This window comes from Dioscorea cayenensis, chromosome 10 (assembly GCF_009730915.1).
Source record: "Dioscorea cayenensis subsp. rotundata cultivar TDr96_F1 chromosome 10, TDr96_F1_v2_PseudoChromosome.rev07_lg8_w22 25.fasta, whole genome shotgun sequence".
In the NCBI taxonomy this organism is placed as follows: Eukaryota; Viridiplantae; Streptophyta; class Magnoliopsida; order Dioscoreales; family Dioscoreaceae; genus Dioscorea; species Dioscorea cayenensis.
In genome coordinates, this window is record NC_052480.1 from 2,104,787 (window position 1) to 2,124,882 (window position 20,096).

The following is a 20,096-nucleotide window of genomic DNA, read 5'->3' on the forward strand; positions in this document are numbered from 1 at the left end:
AAAAGCGAAACAAGCTTATTTGATGTGAACTTACGAAATTTAAACATAGACCTAGTAAAAACAAACAATGTGGGAAACAAAAAGAACGTCATTGTAAACAATAGAAAATACGTAAATATGTTTTAAAACAACGACAACGGTGTTTAAGAAAAAAGCTACTCTTTAAACAATGACAGCGGTGTAAACAATAGAAAAAAAGTTAAACAATACTCTAGTTACTCTTTAAACAATGACAACGGTATTTAAGAAAAATACGTAAAGATGTTTTAAACAGAGTGACCCGAGGGAGGTACCCATCTTCAAGCTGATGTCGATGAAAAGCATTCAATTTAAACAATAACATATTATTTACATGATATAGACTTTAGTTAAAGCAGGTTAACCATTATTTTTAAACACTATATGTATCTGTTTAAACATAAAAAAATCTTGACGTTTACAGGAGACTCATGTTGAGTTGAGAACTTTCATTCGAACGATGACAATATGTCTTCCTCAGCGACGAGTGACATATATTTCCCTTTTTGCCATTGGGATGGAGGGAAAAATACCGCCCAATCACATCACGTCTAGTCTAACCTCTATGTACAACTGCGTGCACTTTTTGTTTGCCTTTCTGACTGCTGTTTGTTCTTTACATCTTCTACTTCTTCTTCTTCGTCTTCTTTTTTTGTTCTTCATTTCATTTTGGTTTTGTATCGATTTGGTTTTCGACCGATATATTATGGAGAGTTTTTGTGGTATTGCTAGATTCAACGAGGAGGGAAGAGTGCTAATGTTCACGCTCGAGACTTCTTGGGAGTTGGTGTTAGGCTGAGATATGTGAGCGATGGGGTCTCAAGTTTCTCTTGTCGAGGTTAAGTTCATCACACCGGATGGATATAAAACGGTTTGCCCAATAGAAAGCGATGTTGACTTCCAGCGGATGTGTCACGTCCACTCCATCTTCAAATGTCTCTGTAGTTGATCTTGTCGTCGAGGGACGGAAAAATGTGTCGTTGCTGAATCCTAATGAAAAGCGAGGTTTACTCGTTGTAAGTTCCTTTTCTTTTAATTATTCCGGTTATGCAGGGTCATTATTGTGTAAATATAGTCCGTCATCTGTTTAACATCTTGTACTAGTCGTTTACGTTATTAGTTAGCTGCTTAAGTATTTAATTTAACGTTTAAATATTGTCATTATCACTTAAACATTATATTCTCACAGCTTAACATATTGATCTTTGCTCGACGACTTTTTGTATTATGCATCTGAAAAGCGTCCATCACATCATCGATGACCATCTCCTTCCCCTCAGCGGCGTGTATAATTTGTCGCGTGTGAGTGCTGCGACGTCGTTCTTTCACACTGCAAACGGTCTTTGAGGGTTAAAGCGATAACGGATATAATAAGACCATATTGTAAATATTTAAATGATATTATCAATTGTTACATGATATTATATATAATTAAGCGTTAAGTACACAAATTAAATGATAACATAAAGGTATTAAACACTATTAGGTAATAGTTAAACACTATAATAAAAACCTTTAAACAATATCATAAAAAAACTTTACACTTACGGTCCATAGAGCGGGTTGAGGAAGATCCTCATCAACTCCTGCTCGTATTTTGTTAAAACGACTCGAGGCCAACCCATTTCTTCTTCTTGAATAAAAAGCTTTTCGAGCAGCTGCAGTCGATTTTTGATTGGCCTTGATCATCTCTCTCGTTGCTCGGTCGGGGGTCTTCGCAGCATCTTCCTTCGATGCGGGGGCGATGGCGGCGACATCAGCTGCAAACACATCCTTACATGGTTGTTCTTGTTGTGGGATTGTGTACGGCTCCCGATCTCGAGGACGACGGCGACAACATCAACCCCATGAACACATCCTTACATGGTTCTTGTTGTGGTGGGATTGTGTCCTGCTTGGCTGCGATACTGTCGGCCACGTCCACGGCCACGACAACGGATTCGACGATCTTCTCAACCGTGGCCATGACAACAGCATCATTGGGAGACACACCCTTAACTTGTTCTTGATCTTCAGGGATTGTGTCCATCTTTGATGCCACAATCTCGGCGACCCGGTTCCACGGGTCGAGGATTTCATCGAGAAGAGAGTCAGCGGCCTTCTCAGCGGGACAGCGGCCACATCATCTACGATGTCCTTCTCAGACAACGGCATCGAGCCGGCCCGATGGTGTTGCTATTGTTCATCGTCGGTACGGCGGTGGAGACGAGGCGATATTATTCTCCTCTTTTTCGCAAGTCTCTTCGAATGTGGCCGCCTCGGAATGACCTTCCCGATGATGTGGTCATCGTCAAATTCCGACGCCTTGTTCGTCCCGGGTGCTTCAGTTCTTTCGAGGGATGGCGTGGCCGGGTTGTGAAACGTCCTTCCGGCGCCTCGACACGGCGACGAGCCGAGGAAACTCGGTCGTCAATATCCGCATGCTGCGTAAGAGTTGTGGTGACATCTTACGCCTAATGTCAGCGGTGGGAGTCTGCCATGGTCGGGAGACTGCCACACTCGGGGGGCCCTGTCGTTGTCGTGGTAGGGGGTTGTTGCGATCTGCGGGGTAGGGGAGGGCTTCTCGGGCGTCGACGAATGCGTCTTGGCGTGGTGGGGTTGGAAGTAGGAGAGCAGGCGTCCGGTAGCGCACGATGAGGCTGCCCTCTCATCCCGCCTTCGAGCAAGTGGTTCGGGAGCGATGGCATCCATCAGTCGGTTGGCCCCAACAAATATTTCTTCTTGACGTTCGTCGGGAACCATTTCGGGAAACTAACATATGTAAACCAAAACAATTTCAGTGAAATCATTCATTTTAAACTATAAAAAAACTATATTTAAAGCAGTGTTTATATATTTAAACGTTATAGAATATAATTAAGCGGAGAACAAAAATATTTAAACCCAGTATGAATAAGTTTTTAAAGCGGTAAATACTAAATTTAAAGCGCTAAATAAAAATGTTTAAAGCGTTAAAGACTTATGTTAAACATTGTCCATGATTTATTATCTCTTTTCCATCGAGCGATGACAAGCTGGTTTCTACCGTCAGCTTGCTTCCGGTAAGTACTTTCACCGTAACGACGATCCTTGGGATCTTGCAGAAAGCGGACTTTCTTCCCGTTCGGTCATTTCGTAAAACCAGGGACGTTAAGCGTGACCGAAGCAACCCTTAATGTACCACGTGTTGGTCTTCTTCCGGCAGCATCTATCTTGCGCTCGAGCGTATGCTATGGAATATCCTCCATAAGCCAGCTAGTGCATCGCTGCGCCCATGCGTATCGCCCCATGGGTCGGTAGATCATCGACGTTATCAGCGATCCGATTCGAACCGAGCATGATGTATTTGGGAAGAGGGCTGTCCCCATGAGGTACACCATCAGGAGTTTGACGAAATTATCTTCTTCTCCCTCACGTCGAACAAGTTGCACCGAGTGCTCTTGATGGAGTCTCTGTGTCTCTAGTGGGTCTTTGATAGATACAGCCCTTGAGCCGACACTGGTTTTTCTTCTTACGAAAGACCATTGCGTCGCCGTCATCGCCATGAGACCAAGACGAGAGCCACATCTTGAGGTGCGAAACTCGGCGAGGCTTTCCCGATCCTGAATTTATTGGTGCGACCATCGTGCCTTTGCAAAAAGAGAATCAAGAAGGGCTCTCTCTTGGTATATAGCTTCCATCTCGATGAGCGCTACAAGCGGTGTCCAGTCGAATAATCTCCCGATTATCGAGGGGTCGTGTTATTTTTCAATTCGACTAAAGTCTCCACTACTGGGTGTCAAATAGCATCGCCCATTAACTAGGTTGACCGCCGTAATCACAAAGCTGCGACAATAACAACACATTCAACATGCGGTATTGACAAAAAAGTTTAAGCGGAAATATAAGGTTTTAAGCGGTAAACTCTCGGTTATTAAAGCAGAGATATAAAATGTTAAGCAGAGACCCGTTTTGTTAAGCAGAGGCGAGAATACTTAGCAGAGACAACAAATGTTAAACTTTAACATCTCATTTCTTAAAGCGTCAACCTCATTTGTAAAAGCTGCAACCATATCAAAGCGAAGCAGAAATGTACATTATAAATATTACACAAATCATAACAATCAAAAAAACTATTTCGATAGTGTATACATACGAAAATGCAAAACAAAACAAAACCCTAGCAGAGAAATCTCCTGAGACTAACAAAAACCCTAGCCGAGAAATCTCCTAGAGACTAACAAAACCCCGAGTAGAAATCCCCTGCAGACTTGATATCTTCTAACAAAAAGCAGGAGCACAAAACAAAACCGAAAAAAATCTTTCTTTGTATCGAGCAGTTAACATAAAAACCATACTCAATACCTTAGATTTGCAAGCGATGAAATGCCAACTAGTTGCTGGGGGACTTCTCCTTGAGATACCGAGTGGAAAGGGAAAAAGGCGATGAAATGCCAATTCACGGAGGCTTCGCGGTAGAGACAACTTTGGAGACGACTTGAAATGGAAAAATGCGAAGGCGTGAGTTGAGAAAAAAAGCAATTAAGCGACTCGATAAATTCGTCTCTCGGGGTTTACCCTCACGGAAAAACCGCCCACTTCCTCTCAAATCGCCGAGATGGCTGCAACCACGACTCCCCATGCAAGGGCATTTTCGTCCAAAAAATTTGAAACTCACTCCGTTCACATCCGTTACAGGGTTTGGGGTTTTGAAAAACATAGAGTTTAAAAGGAGGGGGATTTTGGGGATTGCAAAACTAACGGGGTGTTTTTGGCAATTTTACAAACTTAAAGGGTTTTTTTGGCAATTTCCACTTTTTTTAATGGTTGTCATAATATTCATATATTTATTTTATTTAATGATTATAAAAAATAAAATGTTAATTTTTAAATTCATTTTTAAATTCATTTTTAAATATGTTTATAGTCCAAAGGGTTAGGAATTGATTTTTTTTAATATGTAATATTATTTAAATAAAATATTAATTTTTAAAACCGTTTTAGTCCCTTTCTATTAGAAACGGACTAGGAACGGATAATTTCTAATATTTAATAATGTTTAAATAAAATATTAATTTTTAAATCCGTTTCTACTCCATTTCAATTAGAAACGGATTAGATACGGATATTTTTAAAATTTTAATAATGCTTAAATAAAATATTAATTTTTAAATTCATTTCTATTCCCTTTCTAATACAAACGGAATAGGAGCGGATATTTTTAATACTTAATAATGTTTAAATAAAATATTAATTTTAAATCCTTTTCTAATCCCTTTCTATTAGAAAGGGACTAGAAATGGATATTTTTTAATATTTAATAATGCTTAAAATAAAATAGGTTTAATTACTGTACAAGTCCCTATAATTGTGTACTTTCTGCCCTTTTAGTCATTGCAATATTTTTAGGTACAATTAAGTCCTCATATTTACTCGAGTTGGGTCATTCTAGTCCGTAGTGTAAATGGGCAAGTGTAAATTGTAAGAATTTAATTGTACCTAAAAATATTAGAGTGGACTAGAACAACCCAACTCGACCAAATATGAGGACTTAATTGTACCTAAAAATATTAGAATGACTAAAAGGCAGAAAGTACATAATTATAGGGACCTGTACGAAAATTAAACCGAATTAATTTTTAAATCTGTTTCTAGTCCCTTTCTATTAGAAACGGATTATGAACGGATATTTTTTAAAATTTAATAATGTTTAAATAAAATACTAATTTATAAATTCATTTCTATTCCCTTTTTATTAGAAACGGATTAGGAACTGATATTTTTAATATTTAATAATGTTTAAATAAAATATTAATTTTTAAATCCGTTTCTAATCCCATTCTATTAGAAAGGGACTAAAAACGGATATTTTCTAATATTTAATAATGCTTAAATAAAATATTATTTTTTAAATCCATTTCTAGTCGAAATGGATTAGGAATGGATATTTTTTAAAATTTTGATAAATCATATTTTTAAATACCCGTTCGAAAGCCGTTGTTATTAAAATTATATTTAAAACGATTGTTATTCCATTGCTAAGCTGTTGCAATTACAAACAGAACAAAGTTTGTTTCTAATATTCTGTTTTTAAATAATAACTTTCTTGTAGTATAAGTATATTTATCAGTATTAAAATATGTATGTTTTATCGGATGATATTGTTCTGGTCCAATATACACGTAAAAGAAATGTACAAACAGCAAAGAACAACCCTTCAAAAAAATTAATACAAGTCAAACTGAACATGGGCCGAATTCTCTACAGTAAGGATATAATGATCAAACCGGCCCACGAAATGTTGAACAGCTTTAATTACAGAATTGATAGAGATTACACCGAAATTATGTAGAAAGTTCATAACATTACATTTGAATACATGGAGAAAACTCTCACTCCGAGGTCGGAAGGTTGTCCATATGGTGAAGAACAACCAATATTTGTGAACCCTTAAAGCTCTACTCAAATTGTAGTTGAACCATATTAGCCTGAGTCTTTGTGATGATCTCACCTGCCCTGTTATCCATGATGAACGAAGAAAACTAATCAAGAAGAAGCATCAAGTAGAATTTGGTTGCAGAAAGAAGGCCGTTACGGTCACAGTTGTTATCCATGGTGTAGAGTGGATTATCTAGGAATTCAAACTCAGCATTCTTCAATGTCCAGTCACGTAGAGCTATATTCTCGGACTTATCCAGATATTCTCTATAGCTCGAATCATGACCTGAGTTACATAGAACGATAGATGGTATTCCACCTATAATTAGAATGGGTTTACCATACTTACAGTTGGTCTGCCAATCTCGCTGAGCACCAATCAACTCCCGCCAATGTTTCATCCGTAGATAGCTTAGCGCCACATCATCAATGACATTGTACAATACATCCTGGTGAAATGTGTCATGATTGAAGTTCAGATGTCCACAAATGTAGTTATGCTTCGCGATGCGGCTTGGTCCTTCGATGATGAGACTTGTCGGCCACAAACAACCTTCCTTATGTATTATTATATCTTCCTCTAGCTGCGCAGCGCTATTAATCTGAAAATTATGCTCAAGCCATTCCTACATACGTGGTGTAATCCTGAACGTTGAATAATCCCAATACGAGATGTAAGGATCCAACGATTTGACAAATATACGTTCATAATTAGTCTTAAGATTATGATACTGTAAAGTAAATGCTCTGGGAACTTTTTCTCTAATAATCTGTAAAACAGTATCTATTGATTCGGAGTTCAGTGCATTGGCATAAATAGATGACAAGTCATGTCTTCCGTCCCGAGAGGATCTGCCATCAACTTGGAATTGACCCAAGTCGATATAGTCATCCCCTTTCTCGATATATGCCTTTACATCCAAGCTGGACTTTACACATTGTATATTCGGATGGAATATGATTGATGAACTACTGAAACAAAGATCAAACAATCTAGGATTAGTTACCTATGCCCGACCTTCGAGTTGAATTAAAATATGTAAGTGTGGACTACCATCTTCATGTAGTTCCCTGGCAACTTGAACGAATTTTTTGTTGCTCGGAAGGGATACAACCAACAGTTGTTCCAGTGCTGTTTCCTTTGCCAAATGACAACGAGGATATGTAAGAAAAAAATTCTTGGCATTAAAATGAAATCTCTTTGGCTGGAGTGGCATATCTGTAATTAATGGGTTTACACTCTTGTGAATAGTCATAGCTCTAGAAGTGGTTTCAATGGGTGTAAAGGTGTACAATATATAGAAGGCTCACTAACTCGGCTATCAGCTTAATATTACACGGATGACCGCCCCGTCCATATTGCCACATGGCAAATTATGATAGTGCATTCAAATTAAAGGTCCCGCCTCTCTCTCTTTCTGAGAATTTGAATGCCTATGGGCCTCACTCTGAATAAAAAAAATATATAAGTATGAGAGGATCAATTAAGTGGGGAGCAAGGTTCAGCATATTCTAGAAAGTGGGACCCATGTGTTATTAAATATAGTAGAAATGACAAGTTGTTCGATGTTGATATTTTGACCGTCGGGAAGTGTAGACCAGAAGAATATTAAGTTTAGACAGGAAGGATATTAAGTATTTATACCTCCAATGAGAAGGAAATGAGTAAACAAGATGGAGAAGGAAAAGATAATGACAGTGTATTTATTATTCCTCAGATACGGCCTAACCGTTCTCATTAAATGTATTCACGGTATATGTATTGCAGAAGCCATAGAAGAGAACCTCAGCCGTTGTTGGAGTACGTCAAAGCACTACATAAACATGAAGAAGCTATCTATCGTATGTTACAAGTAGCTGTAACGACAAGTAAAGAAAAGGAAGATGTCACCAAAGTGTATACGGTCATTGAAACAGTCCATGATTTCAACCAATCACTAAACTTGATCTCTTACAGATTTCTTATAATTTTTTATTAATTATTTTAAATAAATCTATTTAATTAACAATTTAAAGAATATTGATAAATAAATATCATTAATTTAATAATTAATATTAATTAAGTGTAAAAATATTATAAATCTATGATAATTGGAATCTTTCCTCATGTTCCCGGTATCTCATTAATATATTTAATAAAATAATAACATTGCTTCTAACATTATATATTTAATTTGTCACACAATGATATTTGATTCTTTTTGTCATTTTTTATTTTATTTATATTTTATAATTATATGGATCTAAAACTTAGATAAAAGCCTATCCAAGATTCAGATTAGTATTTGGATATTATATATAATTTCTGAAATTTTAAGGATATTTATAATTTCACTAAATGATGATCATTTTGGTTTTTGTTTCATCATTTTTTTATTTTTTTTTAGCAGCAAATAAAGAACAACTAATTTTTTTAATTTTTATAGGGATACATAAAATTAATGATCTTTTAAGGATGCGCTTAGTATACAAACCCTAAAAAAGTTTTATAACAATAAAATATAATTAAAATTAAAAATTGTTGAATTTAAAAGGTATGCTTTAAATACATACAGACCTATCGATCCCTTTTTTTAAAAATTTTACATAAAATCAAACAATCAGCTGATCTCTTTCATGGTTTTAATTATATTATATTATATTATTTATTCATTTATGATTATGATGATGATGATTATTATTATTATTACTAGTAATTGCCAAAAACTATTGAAATTTTTTATAATGCACACATGGCCCTCCCTAATTTCGGTATCTTAATAAAACCCTCCCTCTTTACTTTTTTTTAGACCCTTTAAACCGTTAAAAGGACATACGGAATAAGTTGCGGATTTTTTGGACAATAATGCTCTTATCTTGGGAGTTGTGGACAACCAACACATGGTGAGAAATAACCATCATGCCCATTATGTAACCACTTTGGCCTGTGAAAACTAAAAAGAAAGAACCATAAGAAAAAGTGGTTTTTCTTTTGGTAATCCTAAGAGAACTCCATCATTAGTAGCTGTCTTTTTTCTTTCTTCGGCCCTTCATCTACTTGCAAGAAAGCTCTCAAAATATTTTCCCTTCTTTGCCAAAGGTTTGATTTTTGAACACTATCTATTCAGACAGTTGTTCGTTCGACCTCATCTATACAGGAGAACTTCCACCTCACACCGCTACAACTTTGAAGACTCATCTCAGACAGTCAGACCATACAAGCCAACAATCGTGCTCCAAAGTAGGGGGGGCAAGTTGGGAACATATGAAGAGATATGCATCAGTTAGTTAATTTTTTTTTTTGTTTAATAGATGGTGTTTCCGCTTAATAATACAGCTTCTAATTTAAGTAGGTTGAATACATGCCAGGGTAAAACTTTCCGCTTAAGCTCATTTGTTTGTATTTAGTATCTGGCTTTTGTGTGTAGAAAGAACCAATCAGGTGTATTTATAACTGTTTACGATTAGTTATTTGGTTTCCTGTTTAAGTTAAATTCCTTTTCATTTAAATTAACCTGTTTCTGATTAGTCATATACATTAACACGTATTTTCTAAGGTTTATATTTCCTTGTGCTGGGTTTCAGTCATACTGCCTTATTTCTATGTGTTAGTTTTTGGAGCTCCTTTCTGCTAACAAAGAAAAAGAAGATTTTGTTAGGGCCACCAGCCACGGAGATCACATTGTTCCCGCCCCACCATCTTGCGGTAAGGATACTTATGGAAGGTATCACCCACGGTGGTGACTAAGCGGAGAGTTCCAAGAATGAGCCAACTGGAGACCCTTACAATTGTTTATATATAAATAATATAACATATGTTTTAATAGAAACCCAAACCCTAATTTAATTCAAATATATCTTGATCATGGATATATTTAGAATTAAAATTTAAACGTCTCAATCTTAATTAATTTTGGATTTTTCCTTTAAAAATAAATTATCTGGTTGTCTTGGACTAGAATACAAATCCCGAGGCAAATAAAAAAAAGTGCAAATTACAAAATTGCCCCGTAAGAATTTATCTCGAGGCATAAATACAAATTACAAAATTGCCCCTGAGAATAATTTATCTCAAGGCATAAATGCAAATTATAAAATTGCCCTTGAGAACACAGATCTCGAGGCAATCTTAAATCTTAGGATAACTCAAATACGCATCCTGAGGCAATATTAAATTTCATATAGTCTGAGAACGGATCTCGAGATAACTTGATAAATGCAAATCCTGAGGCACACAAACACATATCCCAAAGCAAATTGGGTTAATTGAATTTTGAAAAAAACTTTAATTAATTAAATTAATTAAAATTTTAAATTGGATCCTATCCTATTTTGACCCGTCCGTTGTGATTTTATGGGGATTTTACGAGGGAGTTTGGATATTGAAGATAAGAACAGAAGAAACTTTAAAAGGGGGGCGGTAAGAAAAAAAAGGAAGGAGAAGAAAAAGAGAAAGTTTGAAGAAAATAAAATGAGAAAACCATCAAAAGGTTTCAGCGCCTTCATGGTTGAGTAGCTGAGATAATGCCGCCAATCATGCCTGATTGTCACTGTTGCCGCTTGACACCGTTGTTGCTGCTGTTGCTGCTTGCCTTGTTCGTCGTTGAAGCCGTCGTCATGGTTGAGTGGCTGAAATAATGCCGCCAATCATACCTAATGCTTTCATCGGCATCGTTGTCGCCGCTGCTCACCATCGCTGTTGCCGTGGCGCTGTTGAGAAGACATGGGCGTTGCAAATCATGGGAGCTACCATATAAACCTTGAGGAGAGAAAGGCAAGAAAGGAGGAAGCATGGGCTTGAGGAGAGAAAGGCAAAAAAGGAGGAAGCTTTGGGGGCGAGAAGCCGGAGAAGAAAAAAATTAAAAAGAAAAGAAAAAAATCAGGGGAGAAGAATTTAGAGAAAGACAAAAAAAAATAGAGAAGAGAGTAAAAAAGATCGTTGCCACCGATGGAAGCTCTCCCCTTCCCCTCCCCGATGTGCTAAAGGCTCCAATCCGCCCCGGTGTTGTCCGCTTCATTCACGCTGCCTTCTCCTCCAATCACCTCAAGCCATACGCCGTCTCCAAGTGTGCTGGACACCCGCGCTGGCCAGGGTGCGTTCGGCAACATTTGCTGTGGAGGTCGAATGTTAGCTCCAACCAAGATCTGGCGTCGCTGGCACTGCAGCGCGAACATCACCTAGTGCCGCCTCGCCGTCGCCTCTGCTCTTACTGCCTCTGTCATCCCCTCCCTTGTTTCCTCTCGCGATCATCGCGCGCATCAAATCCATTCCCGAGCTACCCCTCGTCATCTCCGATTCCTCTGAATTCATTAACATATCGGTGCCTCTCGTGATGCCAAGAAAGCCAAACAATCCCACTCGATCTGTTCTGGAAAGGGTAAGATGCGCAATCGCCGCTATGTTCCCGCAAAGGTCCTCTTGTCATGCATGCACCGAGGGTTCTAAGATCGTCAAAGCCTTCCGTAATATCCCTGGTGTCGATATTGCTAACGTTGAGCGCTTCAATCTACTGAAGCTCGCGCCTGGTGGGCATCTTGGCAGGTTCATCATCTGGACGAAATTAACAATTTGAGAAGCTGGACTCGGTTTTCAGGATGCTCGATAAGCCATCAGAGAAGGAGTGTTCTGAGGAATGCACCAAGGTGCTCTTCTGCGACATGAGCTAAAGCGTCAAAAGATCCTCCACATCCTCTCCACTGTCCGGTCTCCAAAAGAGCGTCTCTTCAATAATGACTGCTTCCTTTCCTCCCTTGTTGCCATGCTCGTAGTCAACTTCTTCCACTCAATCCCCCCCCCCCAGAATCAGTGTGTGAAGATTTTTACTGGGCACCAACATAACTTTGAGAAGAGTTTGCTGAAGTGTAACTGGTTACCTGATGGGAGCAAGGAAGGATGGTGTACATCTGGAACACGACCTCACATCGTATCCTGCATAAGCTTCCTGAACATAACGGTTCAGCGAATGAAACCGTGTTTCATCCACCTGAACCTATTATAGACTCATGTAGCAGTGACAAACAGATTTACTTGGACGAGCTTCAAACCACTTTGTTTAGTTCGAGAGTTGATGAATGTAATATTTTTGGAGTGTGAGGAATCGGCTATGCTGTATTCGGAGATCATACCCATTTTCAAATGATTTAATGGACTTCATGCCATTTGTTTCCCAGGATGTTGTTCACTTAAACAGAGAAAATAGGAAAGCACGTCACATGTACCATAAATGTAGTATGCATGACCATGTGTGCTTAGTTCTTTGAATCAGATAGATACATATATTTATGGTTGTGAACATTAACGTCTTGGTAAAACCATTACAAGACAAAATAATAATTATATGTTTATATATGTTTTAAATCTGCATATGCCCATCGGATAAGCATAAAAACAAATCATGGAAGTTGTAACATTGAGGAAAGCACCTGCTCTTAATTTAATGTTGATAATGATAAAAAAAACAGAATTAAATAAATAGAAGCAAGGAAGGAAAAGACTGCAAAGCAAGGCAGTGCTATTGTGGCCATTGTAAAAAAAACAACAAAGGATGCACCTCCAGATGGAGTCTGAGGCCGAGAAACCCTGCATCCAACCATGTGGCTGTTGAAGAATAAGCAGAAACCTTGGTCTTGGAAGAAAGAGAAGCTTCTCAACAAGCTCACTGGAGAGCATAAGAAGTGCACTGAGGAATTCATTAAGAAGAAGGTTGAGAAGGAGCACAGTGGAGAAAAGCAAGACCGTGCAGAGTATGCCGCTAAGAGCATGTTCCATGGAAAGAAAGAACATGACTACCAAGGAAGGTCCTGGATCACACCGTCTAAGGACTCTAAACCTGCAAATGGTGTTTTGCTATATGATTATGAGATTGATATCGAAGATCCTGTGCGGCTTAGTGATGTTATGGCTGAATATTCACTTGGTTTAAATAGAAATGGAGGTTTTATTTATTGCATAGATTTCTTGGAGAGAAAACGTTGACTGGTGGGAATTGAATCTAAACCTGTCACGCCCCAGCCCCAAAGCCGGGCCCGCTGACAGATCGGCCGCATCCAACGGGGCTGGGCCCCACTGGGTGCAAGGCCTCAGATTTGACCTGGTTAGAGTCAACCCTAACAAGCAGAACAGGAAACAATATAAAATGGTACAGAAATACAACACAAACTCACATATACGAGAATCCAAGGTATAAATACAGGTTATAAAAAAATTTACAAGAAAACGACAACCCTAATGGATCCATCCTAGCACTGGCTGATCAACAAGGTCTTAAGCACATCCTAAGAGTCGAGTACCTGAAAAGATAGAAGAAGAGAGGCTGAGTAACTCGGTTACTCAGTGAGTGGGGCAAAAACATGAGAAAACTCAAAATACCAGCAGAATACGGAAATTGGTTATCGAAATATTCCTAAACATAATACTTTCCATACATAATGGCAAAATAGCAGAATAAAAGCGGAACAGAAATACAGAGATACTCAGAAATGCCGAAAATACACAAAACAGACATGTACATCTCCCTGACTAATAACAGAAATCAACAGCACGAGGCTGGATCTTCGACTGTGAAGACGGAACAGAACAAAACAGAATATCAACAGCCGTAACCGGATCTTCGACCGCAGTCGGTGGGTAGCGCTACTACAGAAAACATGTGCACATGGCTAGGACTTACTCCTCCTAGCTGGGCGAGCCAGAAATGGAGATGTACTAAAACCGCAGAGATACAAAATACAGACAGAGGAAATACCGAATAATTAATGCAAGAACAAAATAAACAAATAAATAATTATTCACCATAAACACAGAGTTCGAGTTCAGAAATTGCAAATTCAGAAGTTCCCATAAACGCAGAAATACTAATAAAATCCAAATTTTCATTCCGGGAGCAAAATAACTAAATAAATCATCCAACAAAAACCCCTCACCCTGGAAATTACACTCTTAAGGCCTCAGCATGATATCACTTCTAACCTGGTTCATTCCACAACACATAACTCCAAGATCATACTGACAATTGAAAAGATAATTTGCCGAACGAAACTCAGGACCATACTGAACATTTTTCCTTGTCAAATCCTTCTCAAGGTTTTGTCCCCAGAAGTGAGAAAAAAAAAATCAAGCTAAATCTTAAGATTCCCTGTAGATACATCATCTTGCACAAGTCTTTAATAAATCAAAACTTCTAATCTACAAATCCAATCCACACCCTTCGTTTTCCCCATCATTTCGATTTTATCAATAATGTATCTTATCATAATTGTTCATCTAAAACAAGTTATCATTTCAAAGGCATAAACCTGGTTTTCCCTTCCAATATTAAAACAACCCTTGAACATCAACCAACATAAGCTATAAAAAGCAATTACCCCAATTTTGAATTAACATTAGGTCAAGGTCACCTCTAATATCCAAGATGCAATAACACCCAAGCAACTCACCAACTTTTCAATTCTTTACCGGCCATAATTGTCATGTCATCTCACCCTAAAATGTCTTCAATCCTAGCTTCATACCACCCCATTCCTCTAGATTCAAAAGCAACTCACATTATTATTTTCATTCTTGAACATTCATGCTTTAGTTCTCATCACATAAGTTTTTATCAATATCTTACATTTTATTATGAGCATACATCTCTCCCCCTTTCTCTAACTCCTTCGCATCATCCCGACATATCATCAAAGCATTTCCAATCTCTTCCAAACCCATGCAAAAGAATTACATAAACATAACTCCCTCACATAAACAAATTTCCCTTGCCAACATACATATACTTATAATCTATAATGTAAAATGTCAATCTTCTCATAATTCTTACATTCTAGTATTTTAACACAAACCATGACATGTATAAAAACGCATTCCTTACCTCTTGATTCCTAACCAATTCCACAAGATATACATATTATCACCCACACATGAGATCAATCAAATGCATTTAAGAATTTCAACTCATATTTAGTAACAAACAAGGGATCCACATTTATTATTCCTTCATATGAAGGAATAATAAAAACTAACAACTAAGCCCATCAATACCATTGAAGCCATTACAAAATTAAATCACACAATTCTCACAATTATGTCCCCAAATATTTGTATTCAACACTAGGAGGCAATTAGTCAAACACCTTATGTGCATCACCCAAATTCCATTCTATGGACTCTAGCATAACTCAATAATATGATTTCTTTATACACCAATCTACACTTGCATAATTCACCATAAATATAACTCCCAAGGCCTTACATTGTCATGGACCCAATTAACAACATGTATGATATGGTAGCAAACAAATGCCAAGTTTCCAATCAACATCATGCCAAAACAACACCCAAACATGCAAATAATTTACAAGAACCAAAATAAATCAAGAATGATTCGGTTAGCCCACTCACCTTGCCATCTTCTTTTCTCATCCTCTCTACTTCTATTAATCTAGGGAAAAAAAGAGAGAAAACAAGAAGAACACAAACCCTAAGTTTATACTAAGGTTATCAACAAGAACACAAAATGAAAATTAATGGAAACAAGAATTACTTACCTATCTTTAACCATTAAAACCAAGAAGAGGAGAAGGACATGGCTAGGGTTTCCAACAAGCATGAATGGGAAATGGAAGAGAGGGGCTGAAACTTTTAGAAGGGAAGAAAAAAAGTATTTTTCGGATCTGCTACGAGTACCCATGCTACTGATGTTGTCTTTATAAAAGGTGCTACGAGTAATAGTGAGGTTATAACAAAACCTTTGGTTAATAGTTAATGCCCATCTATGTTGTGATCCTAGAAAATATCATCATCTCGATTAGGATCCATGCACAGTAAAATTCAGGAAGCAGCAAACAGAGTTTTGAGTGTAATCAAGCCATATATATATATATATATGCCAAGTTTCTGGAGATGGTGGTTCACGCATACATGTTGATGAATACAAACTTAAAATACTCATGTTTGATTTTGAAATCTATATATATATATATATATATGTATGCATTGTTGCTGTTGAACACATATCATGTGAGCTTTTAAAATAATTGAATGTGGAGGCTTTCATTTGATGCAATAAAGGTTGCTGAGAATATTAAAATATATATATTGCCAAGCTACAACCTATATATATATATATATATGTATGAATATTGTATATGAATATTGTATATGAATATTGAAGAAGTATCACATTGCCAAGCTACAACCTATATATATATATATATATATATATATGTATGAATATTGTATATGAATATTGAAGAAGTATCACATTCATCATTGCATGAACAGCAGGGCAGGAAAATTATTCTGGGACGTCTCCCATGGTCAATATACCTTATGCATCTCCAGTAGATTCAAAGTCTTGTGCTGATAAAGATATGAAAACTGATGCAAATGTAGGGAAAGCTAAATTTGTTTCTGAATCCCATGCAAACCGTATAATTGCTAGGCAAGATACTTCTAAGGCTAATAGAGGGCTGAGTGTTGCTTCTAAAAAAAGAGAGTGATGTTTCTCTCACTGGTATTGCACCGGATTTTGATGCTATCACTGAGAAACCATCCACCCTTTTCCATGCCCCTGAAGCATCTGTTAATACATTTATCCAACAAGATCTTGAGTTGACTAAAATACTAGAATGTTATATTCCCTACCAGATATAATTGCAATAATCCAGATAAAAAAGAATGGCACTTCTAATGGAATAAAGCACCAAATGGTTACAATTCTGATGAAGCGATAGAATTATTTAACCAGATGAACAAGGATGGTTGCATGGCTTATAGTGTTACTTTAGATACACTTATTAAAGGTTATTCTGTTGCTCAAAGAGGGATGGAGGCATTATGTTTTTTTTATATATATAATGCGAAAGAGAAGGTTTTTTTTTACCTAGCAAATCTTCACGTCATTAGATTACTTGCTATTTGAGGAAATAGTCTCACTTGGCAATATACCACAGCATGATAAATATAACAACTCTTCATGCTCTTGGAAGAGGTAACTCACAAAATCTTCGACCTGATGCTTAAAAAAAACTCCAGATAATGAAGTAAAACAACAGCTGCCCAATGTTTGGAGAATATGATATGGCTTATAACGAAAATATGCCAGTGAGTAATGCATTCTGTAACTAAAATTCAGATTCCCTTAATTAATTTCGAGGATTCTCTTGACTCCAAAACAATCAAAAGAACAACCAAAGAATCTCCTTTCTATGCCAATCCCACCAAGCACGTTTAGTATGCAAGAAAGCTCGCCACATGGATCAATGGTAAATATAGATATGCATATATTGTCTCACATCACTCGGCAATCAACCGTGTTATCATCGTTGAAGTAGTCCAAAAACCCGGTAATTTGCGGCTGCATCACTGGAGGAGTGGTGGAGGAGGAGAAGGATGATGATGGTGATAGACTGGAACTTGGCAGGGATAATGACCATGATCTCCAGCATAACCAGCATATTGTGGGCTTACAATGTAGTATGCCATGGAGACACTACTTGGTTCCATTGGATAAAACACCCTTGCATGAGATACCATCATGCTAGAAGGCATGTTTGGAAGATCCATTGGTGTAAACCCTGTGGGAAATGTGGCATTTGAAGCATCAGACATAGACAGTGGCGGAGCCAGAAATTACAGGGAGGGGGGGCGAGTTGCAAATTTTAAAAAAAAAATTATAAATCAAAAATTCAAATAATACACTAAAAAAATTATTTTAAAACACAAAACAAAAATACCACTAATTACTGCGAGGAGGGAGTTGAATCCTTCGATTTTGCATGTTTTGAAAACATTGCAATATTATGTCTTCATCAGTTTTAGCAAACATTTCTCGCTCAATATAGCAAACCATCATATTGTTCAACCATTCATCGCCTATTTTGTTTCGTAAATCTGTTTTGATGATATTCATTGCTGAGAATGCTCTTTCAACTGTTGCTATTGCCACCGGTAAGATCAATGCCAATTTGATAAGGCGATAAAACCAATGGAAAAGTCAAATGTTTATCAAATTGAATCATTTTCATAGCAAGACTTGCTAGATCATGACAATTTGAAAAATCAGAATTTCTTCTCACATCATGAATATATATGTGAAGTTGCTCTTTCAAGATAAGATGATCGGATGTGGAGAAATCATCAGAGTAAATTTGAGCAAGTCGAACAAGCATACCATGATCAAATCTGGAAAAAGAGTTTCTTGGATCAAGACAAGCAATGCATCTTAATAACTCTGTAGAAGTTTTACTAAATCGGGTTATTCATCTCGGTAGTAAGTAAATCAATCACGGCAATAAAGATCTCGAGCATGATAATGATGGTAATAAGTAACCAATTGCCCTCCCGTCTCGAGCGACCTCGAGCGGTATACTATCTTCCATATTCGGCACTTTGAGCCCGACATTTGCAACCACGAAGCTCTTGACTTCTTCTAAAAATATACCGCATCCATTTTCTCTCAAGTCTTGCATAAGTTCTTTGACAGTTACAATCAACCCCATTGCATTAACAATGTTTTTGATCTTTTCTGCTGCAAGGCATTTGACAAAGTCATTAGTTAATCCCAATACTTTGATCATCAGATGCAAGATAAATATAAATTCAAAACTCTCCATCCTTTGTATCAAACCCGATGCTATGCCTATTTGTTCTGCAACATTCCCATCATTACACACATTCTCTAACACCTCTAATACTGACTCCCACATAGTAAATAACCGGATTAAAGTTGTATAATGTGAGCCCCACCGAGTATCACCAGGTCTTGCAAGATTAGTCTCTTGATGTTTCCCCCTTCCTGAAAAGATTTCACCTTTCTCCAATTTCTCCACAATCTTATCATGGTGTTTCTGAAGCAACACATCTCTCATTTTGCAAGAAGCCCCCACAATGTTCACAATCATAGTGACATAGTTGAAAAAATCACTAATAGCCAAAATGCCTTTAGCAACAGAAACGACAACCAACTGCAATTGGTGGGCAAAGCAAATGGATTTTCATTCAAAATTAATGTCTTCAACCCATTAAATTGCCCTTTCATATTAGAGGCTCCATCATACCCCTGTCCTCTCAATCTAGAAATAGATAAACCACAACGGACAAACAATCCATCCAAAGTTGTCTTTAATGAAGAGACTGAAGTATCGACAACATGTTCAACAGCAAGAAATCTTTCAATTACTTGGCCTTGCTTGTTCACAAACCTCACAATCACAGTCATTTGCTCTTTTATTGATTTTTCACGAGACTCATCAAGAAGTATAGAGAAATGACTATCTCCAATCTCATCAATAATAGTCCGTGTGGTCTCTTCTGCACAAGCCCTTACTAACTCTTTCTGTATTTGTGGAGAAGTCATTTGATTATTTCCAGGAGCATTTTCATTAATCACACGACCAACACTTTCAACTTCTGTCCCATACCAATTCAGCATCTCTAGAAAGTTACCCCTATTTGTGGAACTAGAAGATTCATCATGTCCACGAAAAGCAAGACCTTGCAACAGAAGAAATCTAACAACACGTAAAACAGCAGTGACACGAGCTCTATATGCAATCTCCATCTCTCTGCTATGAGAAGAGAATATGTGCGACACGCTTTGCCTCTGATTTTTGAAATCCTCACAATATCGCCTTGCATTGTTGTGGTTGCTATTAACTCCACCAACATGCTCAGTGAAAACTTCCATGGCCTTCTTCCAATTGCT

At 37.4% G+C, this 20,096-nt stretch overlaps 1 protein-coding gene and 1 pseudogene across 1 annotated transcript; one reads left to right on the forward strand and one right to left on the reverse strand.

Moving 5' to 3' along the window:
- The first annotated feature begins 11,030 nt into the window (after positions 1–11,030).
- Positions 11,031–12,060, forward strand: LOC120270779 (annotated as a pseudogene).
- A 5,692-nt stretch (positions 12,061–17,752) lies between these two features.
- Positions 17,753–20,078, reverse strand: LOC120270781 (zinc finger MYM-type protein 1-like). The gene is made up of 3 exons (XM_039277847.1): positions 19,491–20,078; positions 18,723–19,356; positions 17,753–17,967 (listed from the first exon to the last, which is right to left on the reverse strand). Exons 1-3 carry the CDS (start codon positions 20,076–20,078, stop codon positions 17,753–17,755), a joined length of 1,437 nt encoding a protein of 478 aa, XP_039133781.1.
- Between the last annotated feature and the right edge of the window lie 18 nt (positions 20,079–20,096).